The sequence below is a fragment of the Astyanax mexicanus genome, chromosome 4 (assembly GCF_023375975.1).
Source record: "Astyanax mexicanus isolate ESR-SI-001 chromosome 4, AstMex3_surface, whole genome shotgun sequence".
In the NCBI taxonomy this organism is placed as follows: Eukaryota; Metazoa; Chordata; class Actinopteri; order Characiformes; family Acestrorhamphidae; genus Astyanax; species Astyanax mexicanus.
The window spans coordinates 32,364,590-32,377,214 of NC_064411.1; the positions used below are offsets into that span (position 1 = coordinate 32,364,590).

Here is a 12,625-nt window from a genome sequence, read left to right on the forward strand (position 1 = left end):
AACAAACAAAAACAAAAACCTATGCTCGTCCTTCCGAAGAAGCGTGCCGCAGGTCCCAACGAAATGTGCTTCCGATACAACTAAACTACCTTAACTAACTAACTGGGACGAGCTCCTATAAAAGGTTACGAAACTGCTATTGTCCGAGTCTGAAAAAAAGTCACAACTTCAGTCATCAGATTCAGAACTACTTATACTTTGTTCCTGTTTTGTTTACACCAGGAGCTCCAAAGCATCATGTCGATTTAAACACTGATCAGTCATGTCTGCTTAGCCTGCTGTAGATAGAAAGCTTCAGCCTCAGCTGGCGTTTCAAAGAAACTGTGCTTACCACCAAGGGTGATCCGAAGGCGAGCGGGGTAGAGTAATGCAAAAGCTACACCATCCTTGTACATTTTAGCCTTGATCCCCTTGAAAGCTGCACGCCTCCGAGCCAGACTGGAGCTCATATCAGGAAAAAACAAAATCTTCTTGCCCTGATACATGGTGCTTGGATGCTCTCTCGCCCAGCGGAGAGCGCGCTCCTTCTCTTGGAATCGGTGAAAGCGGACAATCACAGCCCGAGGTCGCTCTCCTTGCGCCGGCTTAGCGACCAATGCTCGGTGCGCTCTGTCCAGCTCCGGTGGTTGTGGGAAGATCTCCTCTCCCATAATCTCAACAAGTAGCTGAGAGATGAAAGTAGATGGTGACTGACCTTCGGATCCTTCAGGCAAGCCGATAATTCTCAGGTTCTGACGTCTGGAGCGGTTCTCGAGGTCGTCTACCTTGGAAGTCAGTGTGACATTCTCTTTCAGTAGCTCCGTTAGCTTCGACTCCATACTTGCTAGCTCGTCACTGTGTTCAGAAAGTGTGCTCTCTATGACAGAGAATTTCTGACTGTGAGATTCCACTGCAGCCCTAATAGAGTCCAATGACACTTGAATAGTGCTTAGAGAGTTTTCCAACGACCTCTCCATTGAAGCGGTGAGGTCCACAGTCAGGCTACTGCGGTGTTTCTCCAGCTCAGCGACCAGGGTTGCAATAGTAATAGGAGCGTTAGCGTCCGCCATGCTAGTCGAGGTTGTTTTAGCTGTCGCTGCTGCTGTGGACGTCGGAGGGTTGAAAGTTTCTCCCTTTCCCTGCCTGGTTTGCCGTGACATTTGTACCAAATTATGGTCTGAGTTCAGGAGAACCGATGACGGTCAAATAAAAATTGATCAGACTCGGTAAAACAGCGTTTTAAAATAAATCAAACGGAGCAGATCCTCAAACGAACTTCCCCCTACATTGCCTAAACCGGAAGTCCCGTCGGCGCCATGTTGTTTATGCCCATATTTGGGGTTCCTTTAGGGTTCCGTGTCTAAGCCGTCCAAGTCAATAGGGGATTTGAATGGGCTTTTCAAAAACTGGCCTCTGTCACACTCTGTGGTACATAAATATGTTCAGAACCCTGTACGTTTTATTCTGTGTACATTTACCTCCTAAATATCACTGGATACTCTTATCTTTGAGATCGTTTAAGGGGAGTAATCAGAAAAATGCTAACTTTAAGCAAATGCTTAACTGACGTCACAGCACAGCGGCTAGAAATGACCCCGGACTGGATTCTGCACAACACCATCACTGACCTGTTTTAGTAATTTTATGCTGTGATGATCTCTGCTCTCCTCAGTAAGCGCAGTTAGTTCATTATTCGGCTCAGCTGTGTGTAAAATACTCCTAACTTACGGCTGGAGTTCTCTGGTGTTGCGCCGAAAACAGTCCCCTGCTAATCTTTGCAGCGGCACCGGGAGGTCAGTTCACTCCGCTGTAGCATTAGATTAAAGTTAGCATTTTTCTCATTACGACTCTTAAACGATCTCGAAATTCAGAGGATCCAGTGATGTTCAGGAGTAAAATGTACACAGAATAAAACGTACAGAGGTCTGAACAGATTTATTTACCACAGAATGTGACAGACGCGGGTTTTTAAAAAAAAGCCATTCATTTTTCTCATAGGGAAAAAAACGCTTAGACACGGAAGCCGGACGAGCACTACAGAATGACGCACGACTTCAGTGGTCTATGTGTGATAGTACTAGCATCCACTATTCTAGTTGATGTATGTTCATGTTACGACTCAATTCATTTAAAAAAACAAAGTTATTCTGTGATCTTATTGACAGATACCCCAGATTATGCAAACACATTAATCGGATTACTAACAAACTTTGATGTTCTGCAGTGATATGATTTATTGATAGAGCTGTTTGTGTGTGTAAATCAGGACTTACTGCTGTAGCACAGAGCAGATCCAGTATTACTGCACGGTACTGAATACATTTTTCCTGATACCAGTTTCACACAGTCTGCTGGAGAAGATTTAGGGTGATCGTCCCACCAGTTTCTGTAAAGAGATCTTTTTCCATCAGCCCACTGCCAGTCATCACGCAGCAGACCAATCCAGAAGGGATCTTTTGTCTTCATCCCTGCTTTCTTCACTGCTTCATTCTGCTCCTGATCTCTGATGCTGACCAGATCAGTGTAGATCTTCCTGCAATAACTCTGAGCTTCATACCAGGTCAGAGACTGATCAGTGATCAGATAATAACTGGGGTTAGTCTGATCTGTGGACGGGAAGCAATGATTTGAGTTGGATCTAAAAATAACAATTAGTTCAGCATTAATACAGTTGAAATAACTATAGTTAGTCATCAGTATTTACCTTGTTTGTAACACATGAAGTTTCTTGTCTGTGTACACTGAATTTTGTCCCATGAACCATCAGCCTTCATAGTAGAACAGCAGGGCAATGAGCCACAGTCTCCAGTCTCCTGATTTCTAAATGTAACGTCATCACCATTAGACCATTTTACACTGGACTGATTCCTGTACAGACCAGTCCATGCAGAGCCGATACCAGTCAGTCTGATCAGTGCAGTGATGTCTTCATCATTATACACAGTGACCAGATCAGTGTAGTTCTCTCTACAAGCTGCTCGAGCTTCAGACTGAGTCAGGTTCTTCTCTATGAGATGGAAAGTTGTGAGACGATTGTTTTGTTCTGCAGGAGAAAAGACTGTGGAGAAACGTTCTGTAGTTAATGAAGCGGAACAGAAATTAAAGAGTTTAGATGTGATGTGTGTGAATATTGTGATGTTTTTTTTTTATTAGAAGCGTCAATCCATTAACAAATGTAATCACAACAATAATAATAACCATAACAATATAATTCACAACATTAACTTTGTGATGAACTGTGATTAATCGCACTGGTTCTTCTTAAGATGCAAGTTTTTATAGTGGATATTTAAATAAAAGAATGAATGTAAGAAACATAAAATACAATTACATTTATATTAGTGGTGTCAATTATAATACTAGTATATATTTGTATGTTGGAGGGGAGATAAAGCCAACGTGGGGCGCTGGTATAAAGAATTTATAATAAATTGAATTAAGGAACATTTTTTTGTCTTTATTGTAAACATCTCAGCTTGATTGTAAGGATTTCTGAATTTAAACTTAATTTGCTGACTATAAAAGGGGCATTTTCACAACTGTATTTGGTTTCTAGGGTCTGAATCAGTTGATGAGTTTGTTTATTTGGAGTGTTTCTCTCATCTAAACACACCAAAATGCACACCAATAAACCACTCGAGCACATTGTCTTCTTTGATTGGTCAGAGCTGTCTGGCGCGGGAGCAAGAAAGTAAATATAGCAAGAAGATTCTGTGTTCCAGCTCGTATATCTGTGCAGTGTGAAGCTGATTTAACACAGAGGGCAGAAAATGTACAGCTTTATTTTCAAACACAGTGTTTTCAATGGGACATGCAGCGCAGATGTGAGCAGTGAATGCAGCACATACCACCGCTTAGTGTGTAAACAGCATGAAGCAGCAGAGACAGCATTTGTTAATAGTAGTATATTATCTGGCTAATATATCAGATTAAAATGCACCTAATCAGCAGTTTAGATTAATTTAAAAAAAAAAAAGTATATTTGATAGTTGGGTTGGATCGAGACTGGATCACGTTCTCACCACGAGTGAACGACTCCATAAAAACAATTTTGCATTGGACGGGGCGGGGCAGATTATGGCAGAAGTTGATGTCAAACTTGGTGGTGTAATTAGTTGCATTATAAAACGTATAACGTATAATAACGTGCCACTGATTCCAAATTAATTGCTTCTGTTAACTCTTTAACATTGACAGCCAACAAACTGCAAATACATCTTCAAGGAAGGTCTAGTAATAAGTTCTTATCCACATATAGGCCTACACTCATCTATTTGTAATTTTTTCATCCCTTGTTCCTTCCATTTACTCCTATCCAAGTCCTAGAGAGTGTCTGTATTTTGACAGCCACCAAATGTATTGTGCTCCATCAGGGCGGGAAAGTTTGCCCAGTAGCATGTTGTACACCATATTTTATAATTACTCATGTAGACATTTACTTTTACCTTCATTCTAAAGTATTATATTTAATTCAAATCAGCCAAAGCAAATGCTTGCTGGTAAAAACTTGTAAGTTTACTTCTTGAGTTTTACACTTGAGACTGAAGTAGTTAACAAGTTCTAGGTACAAATGCACAACCAATTAGCATGGTGCTAACTGCAGACCAAAAGACAAGACGCTCTGTAAACCAGGTGGAGCTGTTAAGTAGTCTCTAATAGACTTGATTGAGTGGGTTTTAATACTGTACACTACCAGTCAAAAGTATTTTTAATATTTAAAGAAAATCATATGAAATTATTTCGTGTTAACAAACCAGAATTTGTTTAAATTGTACAATTAGATTATTTAAAGTAGCATCTCTTATTTAGATGACAGTTTTGTCAAATCTTGTCATTTTCTCAGTCAGTTTTATGAGGTAGAGTTACCTGGAATTCAGGCTTTCAGTTAACAGCTGTGCTGAACTTGTCAAGAGTTAATTACATGATTTTTTTTGCCTCTTAATGTGTTTATGAGCATCAGTTGTGCAGTTGTGAAGAGGTAGAGTTGGTGTACAGTGAATAGCCCTATTTGAGTAATGCTCTAATCCATGTTATGACAAGAACTACTCAACTAAGTAAAGAAAAAAATTCTTAAAGAAAAAATGATGAAAAAATTTCAAGAACGTTAAAAATATCCTCGCAAAGATCATCAAAAACATTATGATGAAACTGGTTCTCATCAGGACCGCCCCAGGTAAGGAAGAGCAAAGGTTCCTCGGTTGTACAGGATAAGTTCATCAGAGTTACCAGCCTCAGAAACTGAAAGCTAACAGCTTAACCCCAGATAAGAGATGCTAAATGATTCACATAGTATTTTGGTTTGTTTAACACTTTTAAGTTTCTACATAATTCATTATGTGTTTCTTTATAGTCTGGGTGACTTTAGTATTCATTTACAATGTAAGAAAAAAAAACATTGAATTAGAAGGTGTGTCCAAACTTTTGATTGATACTGTTTGTCTAAACATAATCTAAAAACATGAAATAAAGCACAGATAAAATTCAGATTTAGCTGCACAGCTTTAGTCCACAATTATAGACAACAGTAATAAAGTCAAAATCAGCATTTAATCTGTGATCGAATTATGAATACAATGTTTAGACGTTATTATGGATGATTAATACTTAATACTAATTTATTTATTATATTAAATATTATTAAACTTGTTTTATGGCAAAACAACCACTAGAGGGCCTCAGTTGTTTTTAAAAATATATATCTTATGACTCGAGGAAAATACACAGTATCTGGTCTCAAATATTATTTTTTATATATTATTTTCTAAAATCTAAATCTAATGATGCCAGTACAAGCCTTGCTCTGTGTCTACACAGCACTGGTGGGTAAGTGGAGGATCTGGCGGTCTCTCTCTTTAAAGTGGTTCAAAGAACACAAATTGTTCCTCTCTCACCAAAACCAGGAGCTTTAGTGTCAAAGTCTGAATCAACATGTAGAAGATCAGTCCTGTTACCTTTCCTACAGTAGTTCAGAGTGCCGCTCATACGGTCATCACTGACAGATGCTGATAGAGACAGAAAAAATACAAAAGAAGCTTTAATTTACATACAGTGTTTTATATAGATGATACTGAACACTGCTGAGAGAGTTATAGAGAGTGAAGTCAGGACTTACTGTTGTAGCACAGAACAGCAGGCGCATTATTATTGCATGGCACATTTTGCCATTTCCCATTCCCAGTCAGCTGTGTACAGTTTGATGTTGATGATCGAGGGTTACCAGTGTCCCAGTTTCTGTAAGCAGATCTTCCTCCATCAGCCCACTCCAGGTCATCACGCAGCAGACCAATCCAGAAGGAATCACTGCTCTTCATCCCTGCTATCTTCACTGCTTCATTCTGCTCCTGATCTCTGATGCTGACCAGATCAGTGTAGTTCTTCCTGCAGTAACTCTGAGCTTCATACCAGGTCTTATTCTCAGTGATCAGGTGATAGCTGAAGGTGAGGTCAGTCTGATCTGTGGAGGAGAAAGAGTGAACACATTAACACTGAATTATGAAGCTGTCTGAAAAAATCTGAGTTAATACTGTTGAAATATTGATAGTTAATAATCAGTATTTACCTTGTTTATAACACATGAAGTTTCTTCTCTCTGTACACAGAGGACTTTCCCATGATGCATCAGTCTTCATAGCAGCACAGCAGGGCTTTGGCCCACAGCTTCCAGTCAGAGCACTGAATGTAACTCCATCACCATTAGACCATTTAGAACTGAACTGACTGCGCTGAAGACCAATCAAGGCTCTACTGTTGGTCAGATTAATCAGTGCAGTGTTCTCTTCTTCACTGCACACAGTGACCAGATCAGTGTAGATCTCTCTACAAGCTGCTCGAGCTTCAGACGGCTTTATACTCTTCTCAATGAGATGGAAAGTTCTGAGAGAACTTTGTTCTGCAGAAGAAAAGTCTGTGGAGAAAAGTTCTGTGGTTAATATAAGATTAACAACTGGTGGATGTATGTGTTCAAGAGTACATCTGAACTAATGTCCCGCCATGTTTATTCTGTTTTGTTTATTTGTAGATATTTTATGATTATTGATAAAGGCATTTGTATGGAGATATTCAGCTTGAAGGTAAAAGTCTACTGGGAAAGCTTTTAACTCAGACTAGCAGTAAACAATCAGACCTCAGCTGTAGCTAGCTGTGTTCAGCTCTAGAGCTCCAGAGTGGAATGATAAAATCCTCAGAAATTATATTTATATTTATTTGGTGTAGATAGCTTCTTTATTGTCAGCCACAAAGGGGCGCTACTCAACTTTTAAAAAGTTTTTCTTACAGAAGATGGTCACACATGCCAGCTGTAATTATTATATTAGAATCTAGGCTGCTCAAATATGTCTTAAAGAGTATCTACACTCTAAAACAGTTTTTATATTAATAGCTGAAATATGTTAAAATGTTGCTTCATAAAAATAAAAAATACCAGCCCTGATTAAAAAGCTGAAGAATGAGATGCAAACATCCTGCTGTAATTCACTCTTTTTACAGAGCCTTATGAGATATTTTTTTGCTACTGCTGAGAAGTTCAGGGTATATCAAATATCAAAAAGATACTCTTTATTTATTTCAGAATATTAATTAAACATGGATACTCTGTCTCACACCTACACACATTGCTGCTTCTGTGAAGTTTTTCAACACATTTATCTTCTTAAGAATAATCTTTACTTCTTTATTTTTCATATTTTGCATTAATATTGTAACTTTTTAAAATTCTAGGAGTATTTAAACATGTTTACAAAGAACAATATGTGTTTAGAGTTAATAAGATACGATTAAACAAACATATTTAGATATAAATAAGATTCCACTGTAATTATTTTACATTAATTATTTTATTTTACATTTAAATATCCGTTGTTAAAAGTTCATTGTTTTGTGCGATTAATCAGCACTTTTTTTTATATTACGACAGCTATACACATATACAGTTTTGAAAAAATTAAGAGACCACTTCAGTTTCTGAATCAGTTTCTCTGATTTTGCTATTTAAAGGTATACAGTACAGGCCAAAAGTTTGGACACACCTTCTCATTCAATGCATTTTCTTTATTTTCATGACTATTTACATTGTAGATTCTCACTGAAGCATCAAAACTATGAATGAACACATGTGGAGTTTTATGTACTTAACAAAAAATGAGCTGACCTCCACAGTCACCGGACCTGAACCCAATCCAGATGGTTTGGGGTAAGCTGGAGCACAGAGTGAAGAAGGCAAAGGAGTCAACAAGTGCTAATAAACACCTCTGGGAACTCCTTCCTTCAAGACTGTTGGAAAACCATTTCAGGTGACTCTACCTCTTGAAGCTCATTGAGAGAATGATGCCAAGAGTGTGCAAAGCAGTAATCAGAGCAAAGGGTGGCTAAACTTGAATATAATATTTTTTTGTGTTAAGAACAAAACTCCACGTGTTCATTCATAGTTTTGATGCCTTCAGTGAGAATCTACAATGTAAATAGTCATGAATATGAAATAAAGAAAACGCATTGAATGAGAAGGTGTGTCCAAACTTTTGGCCTGTACTGTATGTTTGAGTAAAAAAAACATTGTTGTTTTATTCTATAAACTACTGACAACATTTATCCCAAATTCCAAATAAAAATATTTTCATTTAGAGCATTTATTTGCAGAAAATGAGAAATGGCTAAAATAACAAAAATATGCAGAGCTTTCAGACCTCAAATAATGCAAAGAAAACAAGTTCAAAAAGTTTAAAGAATTCAGAAATCAATATTTGGTGGAATAAACCTGGTTTTTAATCACAGTTTTCATACATCTTGGCATGTTCTCCTCCATCAGTCTTACACACTGCTTTTGGATAACTTTATGCTTTTACTCCTGGTGCAAAACTTTAAGCAGTTCAGTTTGGTTTGATGGCTTGTGATCATCCATCTTCCTCTTGATTATATTCCAGAGGTTTTCAATTTGGTAAAATCAAAGAAATTCTTAATTTTTAAGTGATCTCTTTTTATTTGTTATTTAAATATATATTATATAGACACGGGCATGAAAAGTATTTGCCCCATTAAAGATTGTTTTTGTTTTTGCATTTTTGGTCATACTTACATTTTTCAGATTATCAAAGAAACTGTAATATCAGGCAAATATCAGAGTAAATATAAAAAGCACTTTATTAAATGAAGATTTTATTTATTAAGGAAAAAAAAACTGTGTAGCCCTTGAACTGTGAATTAATCACACTTTTTAAAAAGCTGAGTTCATTTTCACTACTAACCACAACCAGGCATAATTACTACCAGACCTGAAAAATCAAGAAATCACTTAAATAGAACCTGTCTGATGACATGAAGCAGCTAAAAGATCTCAAAAAGCGACACCTTATGCCCTGATCTGAAGACATTCATAAACAAAGTCATTGACATCTATTAATCTGAAAAAGTTTACAAAGTTACAAAGTTTCTAAGGCTTTGGGACTCTTATTATTCACAAATAGAGAAAACATTAAACACTGGTGCATCTTCCCAGAAATGGCCAGCCAATCAAAATTATTCCAAAAAGGCATGGACAACTCATCCAGGAGGTCACAAAAGAACCCAGAACAACATTTACAGAACTGCAGGTCTCACTTTCCTCAGTTAAGGTCAGTGTTTATGATTCAATAATGATAAAGAGTCTGGTCAAAATGGTATCCATGTTGTATCAAAGTAATTGATAATAAGTAGAGATGTACCTGGGAAGAGGACCAGGAAGAGGAAGATCAGGATGGTTGCCATATTTTCACCAAACACTTCCACCAGAATCAGTGGCGTGTGGGTTTAACATACAACATTAGAACTGTTCTAGACTGCAGTCAGGAGATCTGAAAAGGAGAAATAAATATAAAAGATAAGAGAGGGTAATGAAACATTACAGGTCATATTGGTATTTATTGTGATCAGTAATTCTATTCTAGCCTCTGTTGAGGAGTTTTTTTAACCTGACGATGGTGAAGAAACCTCCTCTTTCACATGCTCCTCTGTTTGCTAGCTACTTCAGACATCTTCTTAAAAACTATACATTTACAGGTGCATCTCAAAAAAAATATGAATATCACTGAAAAGTTACTTTATTTCAGTTCAAAATGTGAAACTCATATATTATATAGATGTATTACACCCAGAGTGATCTATTTTAAGCATTTATTTCTTTTATTGTTGATGATTATGGCTTACAGCCTATGAAAACCCGAAAATTAGAATATTTGTTTAAATAATTATTAAATAATAATTTAACTTTTTCCATTTTTCTCCCCAATTCACACAGTCAAATGCCCAACCCACTCATTAGGACTCCCCCTATCACTAGTAATGTTCCAGCACAGCAGGAGGGTGAAGACAGCACATGCCTCCTCTGATACATGTGAAATCAGACTCTGTCTCTTTCGAGCTGCTGCTGATGTAGCATTACAGAGCAGCATCACAGAGCTCTCGGTTCCGATACATCAGCTCACAGACGCCTTGTACAGAGCGACATCACCCAAGGGTGTCCAATGTGGACCCAAACCGATAAACTACTGAGAAGGATTTCATTCTGACCGTGCTCATTTAAAGCGGCAGAACTTTTCTTGTCTTTACGGAATACGTGCTTTGGGGCGCAGTAAACTCACAGACCAATCACGTGTGGTGTAAGATCACCAAACGCTCTCCTCTGCCAATCAGATCTGTGCAGATGCGGGAGCGCTGAGCCACACAGGCAAAGTACACAGTGAGAAGCAGCAGTCGGAGAATAAAGCGAGAAAGGCTAATTCAGATGGTGCGCACCAGAAAAAGAAATTGAAATACTACATTTATAAAACATAATAACAGTAATAATATTAAATAAAGTAAAACTGCTGTTTTTAAACAAAGCTGATATTCTGGACATTTCTCCATATATTGTACGATTTGTCATTTATGTGATTATCATGACAGGCAGGCCTAAATCTTATATAAATAAAATCAAATAGAATTAAATTATTGAGGGTGTTTATTGTGTAATTATTGTGACAGGCCTATTTAAAACAATAAATATTCTTGAAATATAATTAATAGTACTTGTAACTGACAGAACTACTAGGTTTCTTCAGTATACAGGATATAGCACTGGATCACAACACAAGTTAAAAATGACCATGGTCCGGAATTTTCTCTATCTGGACCGTACTGAATTCTAATTAAATACCCCTGCCCTAGGGTGATGAGGGGAAAGAGTGATTATAGTGGCAGCACCAAAAATTTTGAATATTTTTAAGGTACTTTTGGCAGTGTGGGCAGTGTGCTAAGTCCTGCTGGAAAATGAAATCCGCATAATCTCCATAAAAAAGCTGTCAGCAGAGGGAAGCATGAAGTGCTGTAAGATTTTTTTTGGTTCTGTCACTTCAGGTCTTAACTAGAACTGTGCCTGTGAGCTTCCATTTCCTCACTCTGTTCCTCACAGTGGAAACTGAAAGCTGGAATTTCTGACATAGCTTTTTGAATCCTTCCTCTAAACCATGATGCTGAATAATCTTTGTTTTCAGGTCATTTGAGAGTTGTGTTTCGAGGCTCTCATGTTGCCGCTCTTCAGAGAAGATGCAAAGAGGAGAAACACTTGCCATTGGCCACTTTAGCCCTTTCTCATGATTGGTTTCACATGTGTATGGAAGATCCGCCCATTAAGCATTGAGATCCACAGGATATCATCTACAAACGCTATTACATACCATAGAAAAGTTATACCATATTTTAAAGCATATGGAAATTATATTAATGACATCACACCTCATAAACATGTGTATCATCAAAAATCCAGAGGAGGTTTCAGTAGCACAAAATTGTTTTTTTTCTGCTTATATATATAAATATTAACAGATAAAATCAGCAGTACCACTTTAAATAAGGCTCCTTTATAAAGAGTTTAAAAAGAAGATAATTGATGGTTATAAACTAAAAATAAAATATTTGTAATAAAAGTTGTAAATAGTTTAAAACATTAATAAGCACTTATTAAACACATAGTAGAAAGCACAACAATGAAAATAACATGAACATTACATAAAATGATAAAGAAAACCAGTTCAGGCATTTAATATGTTATTACAGCTAAATAAATAAAGTTATTAACAGAAATGTTAATGATGCCTGATAGAAAAGACAAAGAAAGATACAGTACGTACAAATGAATTATTGTGGAATCACTATCTGGTATATGGCAGGCTTCTGTTGCCCTTTCTATTTCTGGGTTGTAACTGCTTAATAATGATTTATAACCTAATTAATAACCATTAGTAAACGCCTTCGTAAACAATTTATAAACCCTTAATAAAGGAGCCTCATTTTAAAGTGGTACCAAATCAGCCTTATTTATCTTTTCCCATGGAAAAAAAATAACACTACAGTTTTCCACCAATGAAAACACGACACGTGGTCTGACTCCACCAGTTCTGGTTCTGCAGCTTGGAGAACCTGGGCAGATCCAGGGGTTCATGGTAATTGAGGTAAACTGAGATCTGCTTCTACACAATCACTCAGGTTTGTGGACGTTGCAGTGAAGGGATGCCAGTGTTTCAGGCTGGTCTCTTACATCTTAAAAAATTATCTCACAAAAAAATTATATCTTAGCAGATAAAATGCTTATAAATATATTCTAGATGTGTAACATTTCTCATTTTGAGATTATTAAAGTAAT

General features: G+C 37.1%; 1 protein-coding gene across 1 annotated transcript in view; it reads right to left on the reverse strand.

Moving 5' to 3' along the window:
• LOC125780502 (macrophage mannose receptor 1-like) overlaps positions 1-12,625 on the reverse strand; it is a 116,956-nt gene that overhangs the window by 7,816 nt on the left and 96,515 nt on the right. The window contains exons 4-6 of the mRNA XM_049478424.1: positions 5,931-5,981; positions 2,684-3,037; positions 2,253-2,585 (exon numbers count right to left, since the gene is read on the reverse strand). Coding sequence (XP_049334381.1) covers positions 2,253-2,585; positions 2,684-3,037; positions 5,931-5,981 — 738 coding nt within the window. The remainder of the gene's footprint in view (positions 1-2,252; positions 2,586-2,683; positions 3,038-5,930; positions 5,982-12,625) is intronic.